The 22,087-nt window shown below is 44.7% G+C and overlaps 5 protein-coding genes across 7 annotated transcripts; 3 read left to right on the forward strand and 2 right to left on the reverse strand.

Annotated features, from left to right (window-relative positions):
* Nucleotides 1-1,842: 1,842 nt before the first annotated feature.
* LOC6619255 (fatty-acid amide hydrolase 2) lies at nucleotides 1,843-13,649 on the reverse strand. 2 transcript variants are annotated; one of them, XM_002043436.2, is made up of 5 exons: nucleotides 13,257-13,649; nucleotides 13,145-13,199; nucleotides 8,085-8,265; nucleotides 4,218-4,265; nucleotides 1,843-3,783 (listed from the first exon to the last, which is right to left on the reverse strand). In XM_002043436.2, coding segments are annotated over exons 1-5 (1,659 nt in total). In that variant the 5' UTR covers nucleotides 13,258-13,649; the 3' UTR covers nucleotides 1,843-2,409. The 2 variants fall into 2 exon arrangements, with proteins under 2 accessions (XP_002043472.2, XP_032578086.1); XM_032722195.1 differs by lacking the exons at nucleotides 8,085-8,265; nucleotides 13,257-13,649 and having other exon boundaries at nucleotides 13,145-13,189.
* On the forward strand, nucleotides 10,582-12,166 carry LOC6619256 (succinate--hydroxymethylglutarate CoA-transferase). Its single transcript, XM_002043437.2, has one exon. It carries the CDS (start codon nucleotides 10,703-10,705, stop codon nucleotides 12,026-12,028), a length of 1,326 nt encoding a protein of 441 aa, XP_002043473.1. The 5' UTR covers nucleotides 10,582-10,702; the 3' UTR covers nucleotides 12,029-12,166.
* A 711-nt stretch (nucleotides 13,650-14,360) lies between the features above and the next one.
* Nucleotides 14,361-14,776, forward strand: LOC6619257. The gene is made up of 2 exons (XM_002043438.2): nucleotides 14,361-14,585; nucleotides 14,647-14,776. Exons 1-2 carry the CDS (start codon nucleotides 14,436-14,438, stop codon nucleotides 14,698-14,700), a joined length of 204 nt encoding a protein of 67 aa, XP_002043474.1. The 5' UTR covers nucleotides 14,361-14,435; the 3' UTR covers nucleotides 14,701-14,776.
* On the reverse strand, nucleotides 14,721-16,192 carry LOC6619258. Its single transcript, XM_032722148.1, has 3 exons — nucleotides 15,893-16,192; nucleotides 15,285-15,831; nucleotides 14,721-15,220 (listed from the first exon to the last, which is right to left on the reverse strand). The coding sequence occupies exons 1-3, from the start codon at nucleotides 16,084-16,086 to the stop codon at nucleotides 14,894-14,896; spliced, it is 1,068 nt and encodes a 355-aa protein (XP_032578039.1). The 5' UTR covers nucleotides 16,087-16,192; the 3' UTR covers nucleotides 14,721-14,893.
* A 606-nt stretch (nucleotides 16,193-16,798) lies between these two features.
* On the forward strand, nucleotides 16,799-21,806 carry LOC6619259 (mitochondrial coenzyme A transporter SLC25A42). Of its 2 annotated transcripts, XM_032723259.1 has the most exons (6): nucleotides 16,799-17,052; nucleotides 19,537-19,749; nucleotides 20,258-20,561; nucleotides 20,622-20,887; nucleotides 21,137-21,323; nucleotides 21,384-21,531. In XM_032723259.1, the coding sequence occupies exons 2-6, from the start codon at nucleotides 19,557-19,559 to the stop codon at nucleotides 21,529-21,531; spliced, it is 1,098 nt and encodes a 365-aa protein (XP_032579150.1). In that variant the 5' UTR covers nucleotides 16,799-17,052; nucleotides 19,537-19,556. The 2 variants fall into 2 exon arrangements, with proteins under 2 accessions (XP_032579150.1, XP_002043476.1); XM_002043440.2 differs by lacking the exon at nucleotides 16,799-17,052 and having other exon boundaries at nucleotides 19,557-19,749; nucleotides 21,384-21,806.
* Nucleotides 21,807-22,087: the final 281 nt, after the last annotated feature.

Here is a 22,087-nt window from a genome sequence, read left to right on the forward strand (position 1 = left end):
GACATAACCGCTCGCTTCTCGGTTCAGTTTTCAAATGAACGCACCGTTTCGACTCAAAGCGAAGCGGCTGGTCAGCCTGGAACTGGAATGCTGGCGACTGGAATGATATTTCCGCTCTCCCTCTCTGCAAACGTACAAATGTAGTTATATCTCTCCGATCCGAATTTGTGATTTGTGCTGAGGTCGGCGAATTCGGCGCACAAGGCAGGCAACTAAAATTGATAACCGTTCGAGTGTTTAATCAGGGACGGATTTTGTAGTTTTTAATGGCCCCCTTAAAAGGCTCAACATTGTTGGTACGCACTGGGAAGCCTAGACTTAGTTAAGGTACTTTATGTCCACAAACTTTATTTCCAGCAACTTCTGCATCATTTTGGTGTATCAGATTCATATTTGAGTAGAAAACAACGCAAGAATAGTATAGCAATAATCAGTATATTATATAGTCAGTTAGTTACTAGTTGAATTATTTACTTTCCATAACGCATTTACAATAACCACATTTTAGATTTCCAAGCATTCTTTCTAAACAGCTCTCACTCCTCACATTTTCTTGGAATGCCTCTCACTCCAGTTTCGCTGAATTTGGAAACAGTTTCGGCTCTCTGGAACGCACAGGTATGCTATCTCAGGTAGACTGCCTTCCAGTAATCCCCTGACAGGTAGCCGGATCACGACTCCCCGCCGAGATTTCCACAGTTTTCGTCACGCCGCTTGCACTTTTCTGCTGCAAGCTAAAATGGAAAATATTTTCACCCAATTTCGAGGCAATAGCTGGCTTTTCCTGCCTGGCATTGGCCAGAAAACACTTTGAAACGCCAACGACCGCCACATTCTTGGACAAGAATCTGAGTTACCTCCGAGTTTTCTGGCCAAATACCACGTTCGGCGGCGGAATTGCGCAAGCCGTATTGCCGCAACCTTGGGCTACTCCAAAAGCCAAAAACTAACCACTTACACACGCGCACTAAAAGAAAAACAACAGCACATTTTTTGCAATAGAAAAATAACAAACGACTAGCGGGCACCCCCTGTCCAACTCCAAAATCGCCCAGCCAGGCCAATAAAATGTGCCCAAAATTTGGCAACTCGAATGACAAAAGTGCATTAGACACTTCACTAAACAGCCAGCTGGCTGGGAAAACCACTGCGCATGCGCACGATTAAGGCTATTAGATTAGCGATTTCCCAGTCTCTGGGTAAGTAGGTAAGCACTACAGTGGGGCCTCGGTAGGAACGCCAGTCATGTGATACATTAATGTACTTAATTTTCAGGGCGAAGTACGTTGGCACTCTATATTATAATGAGTTTATTAACCTTTTATCCATATGGCAAGTTTTCTGTTAAACTGAAGAATTTGTGAAATATTAAAATATTTGAATATATTATATTTGTAGTTGAGAAAGAAACAAGATGAAAATTATATTCTTCATAATAAACCATTTATTCAGAAGTAATAAAGACGATCAAAGTTCACAGCGTAAAACCCGAAGTCGTCAAAATGTCTGGAGTCTTCTACAGACTATATTAAGTCTCTGTTATTCCAATAAGCTAGTTAGTATCGGAATTTGCCAAAAACAGGTCCGGCTGTAGCAAGATTCTCCATGCCGGGCAGCGAAGTGGAACCATTTATTAAGTGGTACACGTATCCGAGCGTGTATTGTCTCTAGGAGCCGTCTAATACTTGTTTCACTTTGTCTTCGGGTCCACCGCTCAGGTGGGCCCAATTTCCAAGCACTCGCGCGGACTCCGATTCTCCGACTCGAACTCGGACCTCCCTCGATGACTTCCAAGTGGAGGCCAACTGCTTTTCGGCGTCAATTGCGCCACAGAAGTTGAAATTTCGGTTAATATTTTTTCTGTTACGTATTTATTCAACGAATTTGGTTCTTTGCAAAAGTTGTAAAGTTTTCAAGTTGTTTAAGCGAGAGATGCTACAAAACGTACTTACATACACATACTGGTTATATTTATCGATCTCTGCCGGACGCGACATAAACCTAACACTTAGATGCTAGACGAATATTTACATATAGGTAAAGATAATACGATTACGAATACGAATGCGATGTACAGCTCAGTGGAGTTTTTTTGACAATAATTTAATACAATGGGTGGTAATGACTCGCGATTGAGGGATTACTAATTTCGAAGGTCCCGAACGAACATTTGGTGGTGTGATGGTTGTAATGGTCGAATAAAATGCTGATAAAGTATAGAGGCTGCTCTAGGGATTCCTTTCCTTTCTACCATTCAGCCAACTTCGGCTGATAACAGTGATTTGTCTAAATCCATTTAAAGTCTCTCTGAAATTCCCTAACTGCTCGACAGTGTACAATTAGCTAATAACAAAACAAAGTACAAATGAATCACGCACAGGATAAAGCCAATCCTCCGGTCAGCGCGCCCTAGCCACGCTGCTTGCTGCTTCCACTGCTGCTGTGGCTATCCTCGGACGGAGGACGCACCCATCCGCCGTAGCGGCGCTCCATTTCGCGGGCCACAGCCAGGCTGAGGTGATCCTGGCCCGGATTGGCCACCACCTGGATGCCCATGGGCAGGTTGCGCCGGTCCAGACCAATCATGCAGTTGGTAACCGGCAAGCCAAGCGTGTTGAAGATGGCCATGTACATGGGCTCCAGAAGCTTGTGGTAGATCTGGTAGTGCTGGTGCGCCGTGTTGGGGAAGGTCGGGTAGAGGAAGACGCCGTCGTTGCCCAGCATCTCCTTGAATTCAGTCTTGAGCGCCTCGATGATGCTGGCCAGGTGCTTGTGGCGCGAGTTTGGGATGATCTTCATGAAGTTCTGCAGGTGGCCAAAGATCACCGACGGCAGGATGCTGTCCGAGCATCCGAAGAAGTACTTGACCGTCTCCTTGCACACGGTCTTGGGCTCCTCGCCCTCCTCCGTCTTGTGGTAGATGGTCTCGATGTTTTTCATGGTCAGCATGGCGGACAGCGAGATGTCCAGCGACCACTTCATCTTGCGTATGTTCACCCGCTTGGCATTGAAATCGGTTGCCACGCGGTTGATGGCCGCATGCAGATCCCTGCTCAGCGGCCGCATCATGCCCGATGGCCCGTCGTTGTCCATGAAGAAGAATCGGATGCCATTCACACTGATCGGCCTGTCTAGCGTTAGCTTGGGACCCGTGGGATCGCTCATGCACTTGAGCAGCAGCGGCAAATCCTTGGCGTAGCGGGTCATCGGAGCGATGGTGAAGAAGTCTCCCCACTTGGGGAAGTCACTCGTCGGATGATGACCTCGGAAGGAGACCGCATACGGCGTGGGCTTGTGGCCCCAAATGCCACTGAACATGGCCGGCAGGCGCGACGAGCCGCCAATGTCCGAGGTGAGGCCCAGCAGGGAGGCACCGCTGGCCAGGAGGGCCGCCTCGCCGCCCGATGATCCGCCCGGAGTGCGCTTCAGGTCGTACGGATTCTTCGTCTGACCCGTGACGTTGTTGTATGTCTCCCACAGCAGGCAGAGCTCCGGTGTGTTGGACACCAGCAGGATGATGCCGCCGGAGCGCTTGATCTGCTCCACCACCGGCGCATCCGACTTGGCTATCTGCGGCGTCTTGAAGACGCGACCAGCCTGGTTGGTCATGCCCTTGACGGCAATGCTCTCCTTGACGGTCACCGGGATGCCCAGCAACGGAGTTAGCTCCTCCATAGATTCCACGCTGTTGATGCCCATCGCTATCACGTTGTCTATCTCCCGAGCCTCCTCCAATGCCTCCTCGAAGCGATCCTGCACGATTGCATTTATCAGGGGATTCACCTGCAAGAAATCAAACGGAAAAGTTTAGTGTACAGAAAAAAATAAACTACATTTCAAATATAATTTTAATATTTATTACCAAATGAAAGTATAAAGCATACCCATACTTTTTAATTGATCAATAAATTATACGGATGAGTGTAAATTTGATATTATAGCTATTTTAGGGTAACGAATAAAAAATTTGTTTTATTTACCAGCGATAATATAAAACTTCACATACAATTAATTCAATTATTTATTATTACTCCATAAATGACAATCGTAAAACTTAATGTCCAGCCATTAAAAGTTTAACGATATATAGGAATTGAACTCTTTAATGTGAAGTAAAACACATTAAAATTCACATAAGTATAGTTCTAGACAGGAATATCACCTGGTAGAATGGATTTCTACATTATGATACCATGATTATAACCATTATAACTCACCTGTCGACATCGTTCGATGTAGGCCTCCACGACTTCTTCGCTTTTAATCTGCAAGTGGAAAGCAAAGAATGTTTGAGTATTTCCGCAGGTTACCTCGCATTCAGAGCAGCTCACATTCCTCTCGGATTCCCATACCCATACCCGTACCCGTACCTATATACCCCTACCCCATTTTAATTCAAATTCCCAGCAATCAATTCAGAAGTCTATTGGGAAGCTTCCAGTGCCAGTGGCGAGGCAAAAAAGCAATTTGAGTTAAATTAAAATCAATAAAAAGACAAACCCAAACACAACTTGCAGTCGTGACGTTCATCGTGCGATGCATGCACTTTCGACCGTCCATTATCAGCGGCCACATGACGTATGAGTAATGTGGGAATACCATGGGGGGTATAGAACTCTTGGGGTCTCAGTTCAAAGAGGTTACTCTTGGAATTGATTCACTTGTCAATACATAGATCGAAGTATGCTAAAATACATAATCCAGTGCCATGTGTCGATTGAGATATCAGCCAGACTGATTTCCGTGTTATTCCTCAGTGTAGTCAATAGATTTGTGAAGAGTTCTTTATGGCTTGAGCTGGCGATCAACAATGTATCAATCAAACATGCATTAAGGAAATAAATAAGACTCGGCGCCAACTAAAGTCACAGAGATAATAATAGGAGTATTAAGATTGTGCAATATCTTGAGTAAATTAGAATTCTAAGGCAGAAAACAAGTTATCTGTGTGGTAATCACAACAAAATGTTGACAAAGCGTTGATTATTTAAATAAAAGGTAAGGAACAATAAGTAGCTAATCCACTGGCTGCAGCACGTCTTGATCAATTATTTGCCATCCATATTTATGTGTCACAATTAATTCACAAAGAAACCAAATAGGCTGACAAACAAAACAATAAAATAAAACAGTGTGTATATAAATGGGATTGGGAATACAAAGAATGTCGATATTTGCGGATAATAAAGCGATCAATAGATCAAAACACGTATGTTCTCCCATGACTCACATATGGTATCAGCCATGGAATTAGCAGTGAATAAACTTATAATTATACCGAGAACCGATACAATTATAATCACCCATCAACAGCACTTAGAGTCGTAAGCACTGGCTGTGTGATGGAGCCGATAATGTAATTAATCACATTCTCACCCGCTTTTCAGATAATCTGATTAGGTAATAGATGGGGGAAGTATGTATCAATCAAACCGAGCTTCGTTGCACTCAAACCAAATGGGTATCACTCAATCGAAACCAGATACTCGTAGCGAACCACATTCTGCCATCGAGGGTAACCTCTGAACTTGATTTCAGTTAATCTGGGTAATCGGAGGCAGAAGGCCTTCCATGTGCCCCGTCTTTATTACGATTGAGACACAAATTGCCGTCTTACTACTTCGCTTAATTTGGGCTCATGCAACGCACAAATGATGCACCGGCGTATATGAAAGCCATATACGTATGTAGGTATGTGCCTATGTATAATTAAAATTAAGGCTACTTGACTTTTTCAATGACTTCCAGTGTAGTAAGAAGTGTAGTGGCGGCCAGGGGGGGTTCCGACCAGGTAAACACGCTGCAACCGGCCAATAGCATGCAACCAATAATGGCAAGTCGAGGGCTTCGCCAAGGGGGGCATGCTACAAAATCAGCGACCGAAAAGCGCTTTCGACTCCGATTCCGATCCGATACCAACGATCCAACGCTCTGGTGTTTACAATGTGGAAAAGATCTTGTGGCACGGCATAGAGTATAGAGTATAGAGCATATAGTATAGAGTATACATAGTATATAGTGTAAAGAAATCGCGACACACAGACTGAAGTGTAGCTTATAAGTACGTATGATGGTACTATATGGTGTATGAAGTACGTGCTAAAAGAGTCAACAGGCGGAGCGAAAAAGAAAAAACACAAAAAAAACGAAACACGAATTATGCGATTCAAGTACGAATCCACATGAGCAGATTTCAGATTGCGGATAGATCATCTGGTGCCTCTACCCAGAAACCTAAAACCCAGGGAATCCACTTAAGTTCGCAAGCGGACAAGGGCAATTAGCAGTATTACTTTCCTAAATGCAACTTCTGGTCGCTGAAACGGCGATTATTATTATTTAATATATGTACTAGCAGTTGATCAACCAACTAGTTCTGATATAATGCCAATTACAAAATCATTACGCTTGGCTCGCTGTGAGGCAATGCCTAACCTATGGCAATGAAACCCAACGAGCAATTAAGAGGGTAAAAAAAAACATATAAAGATGCATAATTAAAATAATAATATTTAGCACTCGTACGCACCATATGACCGCCTCGCCGAAACAAGACAGCGGCCATAAAAAGCGCCACTAAAAAATAAATAAAGTACAATTTTCGTACTTCAGACGGACGTGCACTAAAAACCCAACTACCATCCATCCATCCAAGTGCAAGTTTTTTCCATGCAGCAGCAGCACACAGCGATTAAACAATGGCAGCCCACTGAGCACACGATATGGTAACTGGAGGGCGGGTGGTGGTCGCCACTTGGTGTTGCGATAAGGTCTCCCTCCCCACTCGCCGCCAGTGGTGGTGACCTCACACGATGTGGACCAACGAACGGAGCACAGATCTTGCACATCCCGTGGATAATATGTACACTCAAAAACAAAGACACATTTGGCACGTAATTGGCAGCCCGAACAGCTCGTATCTTTAACTTTGATTTTGATATGATATAGATACAGATATAGGTACAGATACAGATACAGCTTCGCTTGCAGAGAGTGAGACCCTCGGGCCTTGCCCATATGTATGATGATTTGCGAAACTGGCGCTGGCGTCATAAAAAACGCTTGGCTAGTGCTTTAGATGACTAAGCCGGCGGTTTCCTCAATCTCAATGCCTGGCGTCTATATCCCAGACCCTCGGTGTTTTGGTTTTGGGCCAATTGGCTTAAGTGCTCGCGATGGCGAGGCGGCGGTAGAAATGGAGGGGGAAAAAACCCAAATTGATTTCGATTTCATCTGGCGGTAATACTCTGGCCTAGGGTCACTCGATGAGATGTTATGCTTCTCGAAGCGTCGAAAAGACGCATTAAAAACAGGATTTTGAATAAAAACGTTTTTCATTAAATGTTGGCAAATTTCGCCATAGGAATTTTTTCCAAAATCTTCCAATAGCAAGGCAACGGCAAAATGTAAGAATCATCGTTATTCTGAATTTATAAACAAAACTGCGCGCAGTTTTTTTTGTTGTCGCTGTTTTCTAGTAGCTATCATTAAAATGTAAACTCTAATGGTTGTGAATTGGAATTTAATGAGTAATTATTGCCAAATCTACTTGGTGAACTTTTAAACTAATATAGCCTGAAGCGAACTAATATATTAATTCTTCTAATAATTACATTTCTTTTTAAGTTAAGCATAGACTTTGAACCTGCCTTTAATTTGATTCTTCAGTTCTGTTTAAATTTATTTGGCTGGTTGGGGTATTTACCCCTTTGCTTGCCGTCCATTCGTTCTACCCTCGACCTTTTTAATGGCTTACTTGTCTAATTGAAACGTTAGGGGCCAGTGCTCCGCGCCTTATAAAGTGAAAAATAAGAAACTCGCGTCACTGTCTCGTCTGCGTTTTTACTTTCTGCCAGAAAAAAAAGCGAAACTATCTATTTCTCCAACTCCCCGGGAGTTGGCTGCAACCAATAGCTACTATTGGCCAGTATCCAATAAATGTGGCAACAGAAACCGCCACTGTGGCAACAGTCTTTCCAATTGATTTGGCAAGTTTTCGGCCGACCCATTTACCAGGTGGCTACTGCTTAGCTTTGCGTAAGTGACCCAATTTTTGGGGGGAGTGGAGGATTGCAAGTACTCACCTTTCTGGTGCGAATCAGCTTGGCCAGGTCGACGGCGGGAATCTCGAGCAGGTGGCTCCGGATGGGCGGCAACTTGCGCCGGATCACCTTGATGTTGGTGTACCGGCTGTAGGGGACGACGAACCAGCTGAAGACGATCATGGCCGAGCGCAGGAAGCGGCGCATGATGTACCCCAGGATCCTGGAACAGAGTAGCACAGCAATTTTGACGGTTTTCTCTCAACGCACCACTCGATGGGGGAAAATGTGATATGATCTGCGTATCTCCGACTGGATACGCTGGATAACGAGATTCTACAACGCGGCTAACACAGACACCAAACACACACACAGCAGCCAACGAACAGCAACAGGTTGCCAGGATTGTGCAATCCGCAATCGGCAATCCGCAGCTGACGACTGCAATCGACTTTTTGGCTTGCACAATTTTTTTGGGTACCGAGAGTTGAGAGCTCGACGAGATGCTTTTGGCTTTTTGGCTTGGTCAGTTGGCTAATAGTCGAGTCGCGGCTTTCTGGACTGCATTGGCCGCTAGCAATCGTAGTTGGCAGTGCTATCTGCGGGATGCACTCGCGAGTTAGCCGATTGGGAACAGCCGAGCTGCCGACGCATGCCCAGCCTTTGGCCGGCTTTCATTTTGTTTCACTCAAAACACACTGGCTATCTCAATCTGCATCAGCATCTGCATGTGCATCTGAATCGGTATCGCTTTCGGTTTCTTTCTGTATATATATGTATCTGTACGTGTGTATCTGATGGATCCACGAGCCGAACCGACGCGAGCGAGACGAGCTGAGTAAATAAACGCTGGTTAAGCTTGCCACCGAGTATTTAAAACCCGACTCTCCCATTTCCCAATCTCCCAAGCGCTGCGAAGCTCTATGTGCTCGGAAACTGGTTCTCTTAGGCTGTCTCTTAAGATCCGCTTGGGCATAATGACCGGCGTGATTGTGAACGTGATTCCCGGCTGGCCCAAAGGAAATGGCCATAAAGCGAGCAAGTGCGTCATTCCGTAGATCGACAATTACATGGCCTGAACTCTTGATCCCAAGTGATTAAAGTTGCGTTCGAATCTTGGAATGATATCGCCTTGTTTACAACGTTGCGAACAAAGGGAGGACTCCCATCGTAATTACACAGATCGGCGAGAGCAAATGGGCTATGGCTATGGCTTTCGGATCGTATCGGGCTGTTTAGGCCATGTACATATGCTGACCCCAGTACCAGCTAAAACTTAGATCACTGCGCACATATTAGTGCAACGTCATTCTGAAAATAAATATTGACTCCACGAGGCGAGGTTTCCGGGGGAAAAGCCCGCATTGAGAAAACATTTCCAAGGAACTAGAACCTTGAACCAACTTCTACACCTCGCTAACAAGTTAATAACTGGCCAGGAACAGGTATTTTCTAAAATTAGCTAGAATTTCTATACAAGAGAAAACTATTTCAAGGCCATCATGGTCCTCAAGAACTGATGGCTACGTCGACTTTGTCGATAAGGAGCTATAATTATGGGAAAGACGATGCTATTTTAAGCTGAATCCCCAAGATGTGGGCAGTGATCTTGGCAAGATAATAATATGCCCACGCTTATACTTTATTTTTACTTTTAAGCAGATGCTACTGGTTATTCTAATTTGATAAGAACCAATAGAACAACAAATGTATTTAAATGAATTAATGAGTATCTATTAAAATTGCAAAAGAATCTTATAGATCAATGCTCCCTAAAAGTTCGTCACGTTTATACTTTGTATGCTAATCTAGTTATTACATATCAATTTGAATAATATGTCTTATAATTATTGAAAATCGTTTCCTAGGAATTAATTTGAGTACAATTCTTTCCCTGTGCATGAATCTTAATTAATCGTGGTTAACCTGCGCGTGGATGAACCAGTTATGCCCATCAATTAACATCACTAAACGTAGTACTTGCGGATTACTAATCCGCCTGACACTTATGGTGAGCATTGAGGCGTAAGTTAGCCAGCCACGACATTCAAATTACATTTTAATTGTGCTGGTCATTAGGGAATAATTGCCGCACATTAGGCTCGTGGCCTGTCAGTTTTTCAAGAAAAACAAAATGCTTGTTTTGATTCCAGGCGGATCGCGCTTACTATAAGATCACGCTATCCAAGATGTCAGCAAGGTGATATAATCGGAGTACAGAACAAAACAATGCGAAGCGAGGCATTCGATCTCCACTTAATGGCATGGAATCGCGGATGACTAACCTCTCATTATCTGGTGGTCAGCTGAGGCAATTCCCCCCCATGAAACCGAAAGGATGCGCGACATTCTCGGTGGAAACTCCCCAAGGTGAAGCCCAAAGAGAGACTCTTTTTCGTTTTTTGTTTTTTGGGCTACCAGGTATTGTTTATCGCAGTCTTTAGATAGTTAACAAAAAGCTTCCACTCTTTGGCGAATGTTAAGAGAAACTCAAAAGAGATAAGACTACTAGCTTCCAACGACTTTTGGATGGAGGGCCACTTTCAGTGACGATAAAAGTGGCCGCGGATCAAGTCGGCCCGCAAAACTTTCCACACACATCATACATATGTGTACTGGCGACAGATTAGTTGACCCACAAGTAGCAACAAAAAAGAACCATGTTGTCACAGAATTTGCGCCTCGTCCGGGGATTGCTTAATTACGGAGTTTGCCGCCCGGGCTTGAGAAACTTTGCAGCCGTTGGCGATAAAAACAACGCAGCCGATAATGCTAATGCCAGCGATGTGGACGAACGCCACCCGCTGCATGGTATCCGGATTTTGGACCTATCGCGCATCATCGCCGGCCCCTATTGCACCATGGTTCTGGCTGATCTCGGCGCGGAAGTTATCAAGGTGGAGCGTCCACACTTTGGCGATGAGGCGCGTAAGTGGGGACCACCGTTTCTGGAGAACAGCAACGATGCCGCCTACTTCGTGGCCCCCAATCGCAATAAGCGGAGCATCTGCATCGATATCAAGCGCGGCACACAACTCCTTCATCGCCTGGCCGAGATCAGCGACGTGCTGGTGGAGAACTATGTGCCCGGCACCTTGGAGCGTTACGGCCTGGGCTACGAGCAGTTGCGTAAGGTGAATCCCAAGCTGATCTATTGCTCCATGACGGGTTATGGCTCTGTGGGACCGTATGCCAAGCGACCAGGCTACGATGTGATTGCCTCCTCGGTTGGTGGACTGATGCACATCACCGGGGAGCGGGATGGACCGCCCAGCAAGGTGGGCGTGGCTGTGACCGACATGTCTACGGGACTGTACGCCCATGGAGCGATATTGGCAGCCCTCTATCAAAGGACCCGCACGCAACGTGGCCAGAAGATCGAAGTCGACCTGTTGTCCACCTGCTGCTCCCTGCTGCTCAACGTGGGTAGCAACTACTTGAATTCCGGGGTTGAAGCAGGAAGGATGGGCACCGCACACTCCAGCATCGTTCCGTATCAGAGCTTTAAGACGAAGGACGGCTATCTCACCCTGGGCACTGGCAGTGATGTTCAGTTTGAGGACCTGTGTCGCCGCCTTAAAGTGGACCATTTGGCGCAGAATCCCAAATTTAAGACCAACAAGGATCGCGTGACCAATCGAGTGGAGCTGCTGGGAATCCTGGAGCAAATGCTAGCCGAGGACACCTCGCGCAACTGGATGAAGCTCTTCGAAGGCGCCTCCTTTCCCGTGGGACCTGTTAACTCCATTCCCGAGGTTTTCGAGGACGAGCATATCAAGGCCATTGGCCTGGTGAAAAGCCTGCGGCACCCCAAGGACGGAACTGTTAAGGTAGTGGGTCCTCCCGTGACCTTCAGCGAAGCCCGAAACGATGCCCGGACAGCTCCTCCGATTCTGGGTCAGCACACGGATAAAGTGTTGGGCCAACTACTGGGCTACGGGCCGGATGAGCTGGCCAAGCTGAAGAAGGATAACATTATTCAGTAAACCGATTGGGATTGAATTCCTAAATCCTCTGATATAGTGCTTTTTAGGTCATTTACGATCAAATATTTTAGTGATAATCATGCATTTACTATTAGACCGACTAAAGGTCTTAATAAATAAATGAACTTCTCATAGAAATGCAACTAATAACATAAATAGGCTGGGATAACGATCTGATAGCTAAGTAATACAAAGTCGTTAGCAGAATTTCATTAGAACTCGATTTGCTTAACTTCTACGACGGGGTCAAAAGACCATGAAAAAGGGCAAAGATTAATTTTCAAATAAACTGTTATGTGTCGTAAATATCATGAAGTAAATGACTGTGAACATTTTGATTAAGGTACGAAGTATACGCAACCAAACAAATACGTCTCTCGTTAAATATCTTCAATTAGTATCTCACAAGCTAAAAATACGATATCTCTATAGAAATCGAAATTAGGCTAAGCTGAAATTCCAAAACGAATGTTACATGGTATGATAGTACTAGAAATGGATTTAAGAACAATATGCGCACATTTAGTTTAAGGGCAGAGTAGTTTAAACAATACATGAGCCATTATGAGCTTGTAGGATAGTAATATCTATTTTACTAATCATACTTTACTAATCATCAACTGTCTTCATAAGGTAATTTTGAGATTTCAGCGATATTACCTGAAATCAAGTTCCACCATATATTGACTTAGGCAGATTAATAACTTTTGATATTGTTTCGAAGAATAGAATAGGTAAATGGCGGCAAAATTAGACTGTATGTTTACTCAATTAATACGTGAAAACATTCTTTTCATCGCCTCCATCAAGTAGAACATAATATCATAAGATCTAACTGATTAGCAAAGATTGACCTCATTGACGATCGAACTATATGCACAATAAGCTCTAACACACTTTACACTTTAAGCAATGATCTCCAATGATTCTGCAGTTGTCCATTGACCTCTTTTCTTTGGGACAAGAAGGTGAGAGGCGTGTTCTACTATGGAATAATTCCCTGGCCTTGAACGTAATCGCTTGACTGGCCTTTCCGATGAGTTCCGGCAGGCGAAGCAGTAGCCGTGCAGGACGAGTGATTGGGACGGGGTTCTTGCGCACCGGGGATTCGCTTACCTGAGCCACAGCTCCTCCAGGTGCAAACGGATGACGGTCACTATCGATTTCAGCACTGGCAAAAAGGGCGGATTTAGGGGCAGCTGGCACAACAATGGGTGGGAGAACTCACTCGCAAATCAAAAAATACAAATATGTATGTGTATAAACTGTCCAATGGAGCGTCTGCTCGCCAGGAACCCAAAACTAAAACTGAAACTACAACTCAAATTGCAGGTGCTGTCCAAAATGGAATAGCAACAACAATGGCAGCGACGTCGACGTCTATAACAGAATTTGTTTGTTTTGGCCCACTGCTGTCGTTGGTGTTGTTGTTGTTTCTGCCGCTGCCGTTGTTGTTTGTGTGCGCAAAGTGCATAGACCGCATCCGCGTCTTAGCCTCCAGCTTGGCCCCAAAGCCAGTGCCCCATCCGATCCCGCCCACGCCCCTCCGGGTTGCGATGCGGGTGTGGATTTCGCACTTAATGGGTTGAGTTGGGAATATGGGAAAAGGTTAGTTGGCGACGCAGTGGGCTAACAATTAACAGTTAGTTAACTGCCTCTTCGCCCTGCCTGCGTAGTGTGACCAGAATGGCGATTGAGACGAAAGCTTACGGTCATACTTAAATTTTTTATTTATTTCATAATTTTAAATAAAATGGGCTTTATTGTGATAATAAATTTATAGATTAATTTTAGGGTTGTAAATCAGTTTAATTTGAATTTTCAGATTTCAGATGTGCTTTCAACAGCTTATAATATTTTGATACATATTTTCTAATTTTTCCGAATTAGTTTTCATCTTTCTGTTATATGAATAATTCAAAACTTAAACAATTTTAACTACTTTTGAAAGTAGTATAAGGAAGGACCTTACCAGTTACTTCAGCCCTTTTTTAATCACAAAATATCTTTCTAGAATTGCGCAGAATTTAATATACCCCACGAGAAGTGAAGTTCCCTTTTACAATGCCATTGATATATTCTAACCACCTCCACCGCATTTGTTATTAAAACCAGCCACCGCAACAAACTAATGACAGATGCCAATCTGCCCAAGCAATCGAGGTGCCAGACAAAGAATTGCGAGACGTTTAGTTTCCCATTATTATCCCCGAAAACGTTGGACTTTGGACCAAGTTGGGGGAGATAGAAACTTTATTCAAAACCAGCCGCCCGTTTTGGAGCAGCGTTGTAAGTTGGTATTTTTCGTTGATAAGATTAAGCAAACATCGCAATGCGGTCACATCGTCATTGTTGATTTGTGATAGCTGTTAAATAATAATAATTCCGTTTTACGCACTTTGTAAAGATGAGCAAGCAGCCCTCGTTTGTGTCGCGCAATCTGGTGGCCATCGTGATGATCCCCAGTCTGGTGGGGATCCATCTGGGCTGGAGCTACATGCAGAACAACCGGAAACTGGTCACGGAGGCGGAACAGATCGAGATGCCGCCGGTTACGGTATGTTAGTCCTCATCCTTAAGGCGACCAGCTTAAGACAGCAGCTCCTCTTTCTGTCCAGTTTGCCAGGTTTGTGTGGAACAAGCTAACGGGCGCTGGAAGTTCGGCGGAATGACAAACCCTCTGGTGATGAGCTTAAGACATACAATCTATTTATTGTATAGAATAATTAAAACTACATGCAAACTTTATGGTACAATCGGCTGCTGCCCGGGCAACACATTTTGGCCGGGCTGCAGGTTGGGACACAGACAAAATGGAGATATAAAGCCAGAGACTACACATGCTTAGACTAGGGACAAGAGAGATTACTGCGTGAGGGCCGAGTGAATGGTGAGGTTGCCCAGCTGTGCGTTGAATAGAACGTCGCTGATCAGTTTCTCGGCCACGATCCGCTGCGTGGCGTTGATGGAGCGCAGTTTGCTCGCCACATTCACGCCAATGGCATCGTACTCGTCGTCTTGCCGGTGCGAAGTGCTCGGAGCCGCTGTGGTGGTATAGGCAGTGGTGCCGGCATTGCCAAACAATGGCTGGTAGTGATCGCGGCCTATCTGGATGGTGGGCACGCCCTGATGTTGGCCATTCGTCTGCTGCAGGTGGAGCTGCTGCTGGTGGTGCTCCAGATGATTGACCGCCTGCATGGGGAGAGGAGGTTATTGAAGACCCTAAGGAACTCTTCACTGCTTTGGAGCTACTCACTTGTTGTATCTCGCGCTGGGAGTTGGAGTCTAGCGAGGTGATCTCTAAGACCTTCACGGCATGTCCCTGAGCTGCCGCCGCCGCAATGGAGGTCTGGGCTGCTGCATGGGCTACCAATTGCTGGTGTGCTTGGGCTGCGGCTGCCGCCGCTTCGGCCGCCTGGTGCTCCTCGCTCTTGACAAGGGTCACACACTCCGCGGGCGTCACCGAAATGGTGCTCAGAGTGGCGCCCTGACTGCTGACGACCACATTGCTGGCCGTCGCCGCGACATCTTCCACATCGTCTGGGGACGTGGGTATTATGGACTCCATGTGCTGAGACTGAGTGGCCGTGTGATGTGAGTCGTCCTCGAACTCCATTGACTCCTCGTCGTCGAAGCTGATATGGAGTTCTCTCTTGGGCTTGGTGCCAAGTTCGTGGCGCTTGGGCTTGTGGTCAGCGATGAAAAGCAGCTTGTCGTAGTACCACAAGCGCGTTGCGTAGTCGCCTTTGGTAGTCGTCTTGCGGAATTCCCGCCGAAAAGCAGACCGCAGTGAGTTAATTTTCCTGCAAAGGGTGCGTTGTGTTTACTGAACTGTACCACATTTAGCATGGACATTTGACCCACCTTACTACCATCGCCCTGTCCGGATTGGGCTCCACTTCTTTTAGCTTCTCCACCAGGCGATCGTAGGACTTGTTCCGAGCTGTGTGATTGCTGTAGTCGTTGTGCTTGGGCTGCCAGAGGCACTCTTCCTCTTGGTACTGCTCGATAAACTCCGTGAGCCAGTGGCGCGAGTACGATCGCAGGTCTAAGTTCATGGTCCTTTTCACTTGCGTTTTATTTTGAGTTTTCTCAATTAACTTCAGCTCAGTATTTTTTGTTTTCGCTGCGTCTCGCGTGAAGTTGGCTGCGCCACAAACGGGCCGGAGTTGCCACCCGCGACAAATCTTCGCGGTCGAGATTTTATCGAGCCTGCATTTTTAAGGGGCGAAATTAAAATTAGGCAAATTAAGTAAAACAAACTAATTCTCTACTTAACGTTACTCCCTTAAATAAAAAATGATTACCCAAACGAAGCGCAAGAGTGTGAAACAGATTACATTAACGTTATAAATGATAAAGTGCATACAAATTCTGTAAAACTTAATAGCTATTTGATTCATTATCCGTTTTATTACAATTTTAAACCAGGAAATAATGTTTTACCTTTTATATGGCATTTTTGAGTGATTCATTTGCAAGTCAAGACGGTTACTATTTTGTTTAAGCAAACTTGTAAGACTGCCAAATTTGTATGCCGGTGAATAACACAAATATCTGTAGCATATGTTGAAATTATATACAACTTTTTGAAAGGGTGCTATTTTTTACAATTGACATTGATACAAATTTTTAGACAGCAGTCCGCTCTTAATTTGCACCACTGTGCCACTGTTAAATGGTTGCTGTCTTGGCTTACATCCAGCGTGGACTCCACCCACGCCGTATGGCAGCGCAGTCAGTATGGCAACGCCGAGCACAGTTCTCGATGTTTTGGTCAATTGCTCTTTGGAGCTTCGCAGGCGGAGTCGAGAATCGCGCGAAAAATGTGCATTAACAAATAGAAAAGTCCGAAATAAAGACAAAGAGTTAGCTCGCGGTTAAAGAGAATACAGCCCCCGTGCTTTTGGAATCGAAAATCAGTGCGAAAACTCCCACTGCTGTGTGTTGTTGTTATTGTTGCCAAGGCCGAAGGAGTGAAAAGGGAGGCCGAAAAAAAAGAATCTGTGCTAACAAAAACAAAGGTGCGTGTAGAACCAAACACACATGAAGTCATACATATGTACGCATACGTATGCGTGTGTGTGTACAAAATAATTTGTTGTTCTCGTTTTGCCCAATTATATAAGGTGTCCGTGTGTGAGTGGTCTTTTTTGGATGTTGCAAGCGTTTAATCGGTGTAAACAAGAGCGAATAAATGGATTGCCAAACAGTTGGCACACTGGCCTTTATCACAAAGTACTTAAATTTAAGAGAAACAAACAACAACAACATGAACACTTACAAGCAACAGCTGTTTTACATTCCCCTAGGCGCACTCAGTCCAATCAGAATTAAGTCACGTATGATTCTTATAAGACGATTCCAGCTTTGTAAACAACAAACAAAAGTATTTCGAATCGAATTATTGTTCGAGGAAATAAATTGGCTAGAAAATCGCGCATGTGAAAGTGCACTTTCCGAGCAATTTGCATAAAGTTCCATTGCCCCATTTGTTTTTTTGTTATTTTCTTCCAAGGGGGTACAAAGTCCAGAAGAATTGATGTTGTAGCTGCCTTACTATCTCTACATCCCGCACCCCGCCCCCCCCCCCCCCCCCCCCCCTCCACCGGGCTATTTATAGCAAACAAATTTCATAGCCAGAAGCAATGTGGAAAACACTTGCTGGATAAACTGGATCCGTAGTAAGCCACAACCTTGACTGAGTGCAAAAGCAGAGAAAAAGTGCACAAACACCGCTTAACGAGCTTGTTTACGTTTATCAAGCGCCGGCAACAACAGCATCCCAGTGCACAGTGGTCGAAAAGTGCCGTCCATCGCTCGAATTCCTTATCAAAAAAGTTGTTTATGGGGGGTCAGATATCAAGGGGCTGTGCTAAAATCACACTTAAGCCGCAAGCAAAGGCGCGGAATATTTGTCAAACTACTTTTGGCCCAACTTTTCAAGATAGAAGAACTGAAATCGCTAAATACAGTAAATACTTGTACCAGAAAGCTGCATTCAAAACGTGTCAGCTATAAAAACAATATAATTTAGTTAATTTCCTTAATCCTAGTAGTTGCTCAATGGGACATATTCATTTGTTTGTTATGCCCACTCACTTCTATATAATTTAAAAATAGTATAATATGTTACTGCCATCCCTAGTCAGTAACCACTGTACAGCTCAGATTCTTACGTTCAAGGTTGCAATTTTCCACTCATTTTCAATCGCTTTGATGAACGCTCTGGGTTTTTCTCTCAAAGATTTCCCGCACCGGCTGCTCAATGAAAAGCGTTTAATTTTAGCCGCGCTCAGCTGTTGAACTTGGAAAAGTGCCCAACCCCCAAAGAAATCGGTAATCAAAACACACGTGTTGTCATATTCCGCACATTCGGGCGAGCTGAGCTCACATTTCAATATTCGGCATGATAATTGTTTTGGAGGTGTGTGCCACACATAAACAGGCACATATATATGTTTGTATATATACACTAGGCATTATTATGTATTTCAACTGATAATTCGGTGCCTTTTGCCTTCCATAATGAGCACACGAAACCAACCGGTTTGGCTTTAGAGTGCGAAAGAGTCGAGAGCGGGTACATCGATCCGGTGCGATCTCTTCTGGAACACTCCGCTTCTATCTATTGTAAGACGCAATTAGCAGCTGGTGGTCAGAGCCTTATCAGTTCCGGCTGAGAACCCGAGTTTTTGGCGGAATGACTCGACTTGGGGCCAAGCAAAGTTCAATTGCCGGCAGGCAATGGAACTTGGCCAGATAGCTGAATATTGGTCAGTATTATGGGTTGGTTGGATGGACGCTAAAAGCCATCCATCCGAGGGCCTATTTTTGAACCTATGCCAAGGGAACGTGCTTCTAACAATTACGAAACAATTGCGAGAGCCGCATATTATTTGCATGAACTTGCGAAATGTGTGTTTTCGCTATCAACTGGCACACATATTATTTTCCTGGGCTCCATAAATACACCTGTCTGTGCAAGACTAGCACCCAAAATATTTACTCTTCACAATCAATATAATAAGAACAGTACTCTTGTTTTTCATTATTGGTCACACAAATCAATTATCAGCGAAATCCGAAGCTGTGTTTTTGTCGTTGGCTGATAAGAAATCCAAACACTTGTCAGAAAGTTGCACCTAAACTATTAGCTACTGTGTTTAGAAGAATTCTAGATTTAAATAAAATCATTTACAAATAATTCATGGTATAATAGCAATGCTTTCAGTTTAAACTTAACCTGTTACATGGATTTTAGAACCTTTTTCTCCAAATAGTAATATGTTAGTTAGTTGTGCTATTATGTTGACCGCAGCTGTACAGCAGCGCCCACTTAGTTTGCTATATGTCCCTGCTGGGAAGTCTTATGAAAGCGAAGCAATTTTCGGCTGGTTTAGATTAGTTTTGGCCATATTGAGCTCTTATCTGTGGTGTCGATAAGCCTGCACTTTTTTTGGTGGGCCAATATAGCCGGCTCGGATTGATATGCAAATTGATTTCAGGTCCCCAGCCCGAGTCTGCGATGAGCCGTCTCCTGGAGAAGCCCAACATCGCCATGTCCATCAAGTCCACGGGTAGTCAGCTATCGAGCACGATGACCACGTCCTCGGCGACGCTGTCCTCGGACCTGGACGATGTGGACACATCCCGCACCCAACTGAGCCCATCCGAAACATCTGGAGTAGTCCTCGTACCCGGCACTACAGTCACACCCAGTAAGTAATGCCCAAAGATTATTCACGAGAGATTTGTTTTTCAGGCGCATATTTTGAAATCGCCAAGGATTTCAAACATTTTGAAACTTGAAGGCAGTAAATAAAGCTAAATAGAGCAAAGCAAATGAACTTTCTCCCAAAGTGATTTCAAATTCCTAGTAACTTCTTATAAATACAAAATTGACTTATTAAAATATAAACTTAAACTTAAATTCAGGGACTCATTTTATAGTAGGCACTTCAATTCCACTTGAATGGCAAACATGTCCAAACAAAAATTAGGGGAACGCTAAATTATATTGGCGACACAATGAAAACTCTTGAATTTTTGTGTTTGTCGGCAGTAAAATGTCGAGTATTTGACTGCAAACCAAACTAAATTATAGAGTGTAGTGGAGAGTCAAAGTTTCCTATGTCCCTCCGTTTATTGATCCATAGTCGCGCATTCGGGTATGAATGCATATTGAGATTTTCCATTTATTTTCATTTATTTTTTATTAACTTTCAGTGCGCCAGAAAATCGACCAGGTGGTGATCAGCCTGATATCCGGAGCAGCGGCGGGGGCGCTGGCCAAGACGGTCATCGCCCCGCTGGACCGCACCAAGATCAACTTCCAGATCCGCAACGATGTGCCCTTCTCGTTCCGAGCCTCGCTGCGCTACCTGCAAAACACCTATGCCAACGAGGGCGTTTTGGCCCTGTGGCGGGGGAACTCGGCCACGATGGCCAGGATCGTGCCCTACGCAGCCATACAGTTTACGGCCCACGAGCAGTGGCGTCGCATCCTGCACGTCGACAAGGACGGCACCAAGTGAGTTCTACTCTGCTCTAGGTTCCCACAAACTTCATGGCCAATCATTCTATTTTGCAGCACGAAAGGTCGTCGGTTTTTGGCTGGCTCCCTGGCGGGAATAACCTCACAGTCGCTGACATATCCTTTGGACCTGGCACGCGCCCGCATGGCCGTCACGGATCGGTATACTGGCTATCGGACGCTGCGACAGGTCTTCACCAAGATCTGGGTGGAAGAGGGTCCGCGGACGCTGTTCCGCGGCTACTGGGCGACCGTTCTCGGCGTGATTCCCTATGCGGGCACCTCCTTCTTCACCTACGAGACTCTCAAGCGGGAATACTATGGTAGGAATACTAACTACATCCTAATATAAAATACTATAGACTTAGGGGAGGTGTTCGTTTCAAAATTCTTGTATGTGTACACAGAATTCTGTTTTAAGCCCCAAGTTTATTGTGGAATTATTCATATAATTCTTATTATTTTCATATTTCTAGCACTTGCTAGAAGTTACCTATATTCTACTATTAATTGTTAGTTAATTCCAGTTGATGCTCACTGAATTGCCAACTAAATGATTTGTTCGCTTGCAGAAGTGGTCGGCAACAATAAACCCAATACTCTAGTCTCGCTGGCCTTCGGTGCTGCGGCTGGTGCCGCTGGACAAACGGCCAGCTATCCATTGGACATTGTGCGGCGAAGAATGCAGACAATGCGGGTGAACACGGCTGGCGGAGATCGGTACCCAACCATCCTGGAGACTCTCGTCAAGATCTATCGGTGCGTACAAATCTATCTCAACGTTGTTTTATCCATATTTTAAATGCGATTTTTAAACAGCGAGGAGGGCATCAAAAACGGGTTCTACAAGGGACTCAGCATGAACTGGATCAAGGGACCCATCGCCGTGGGCATCAGCTTCTCCACCTACGATCTGATCAAGGCGTGGCTTACGGAGCTGGCCAACTTGAGACGGGTTGAGAAATAGCCCAGCTCCCTGCCCCTGCCACATGTCACCCATAAACACCACACCAAAAACGCACTGTTTTGATCTTAAGTCTCGTGATCGATGGATGAGCTGAGGAGATAGAAGTGAAGCACCGACATGCTCTAATTGTTAGATATTTTTAGCTGTTAGTTGTGAGGGAGAGAAGCGATGAAGTGAAGACACCCGAAAGCGCTTAACTTTGTTATTAACCGTAATTGATTTATTATCGCCGTAAGCCGAAAGTATATCAGTCAATAAACTGTCTGAATAATGACTCTCTGGCACTTACTGCTCCCCAGGACCTCGTATTCTATGGTGTTGCTTTGACAATAACATAATTGTACACCACACACGTTTACTCCTAGGTTAATGATTACGATTTACCCGAACATTTTGTATATTGTGTATTTCCAACTCGATGTCAAGGCGCTGCGACTGCTAAAATAGTCATGAATTTAAGGGTGTTCACCAGCGAAACCATCTTAAGCATATACTATGTAATTCTTGTACGTTAGTGTGTTTTTATTATTAAAATTTACAAAATTGTTTAACTGAT

This window comes from Drosophila sechellia, chromosome 3R, assembly GCF_004382195.2.
Source record: "Drosophila sechellia strain sech25 chromosome 3R, ASM438219v1, whole genome shotgun sequence".
NCBI lineage: Eukaryota > Metazoa > Arthropoda > Insecta > Diptera > Drosophilidae > Drosophila > Drosophila sechellia.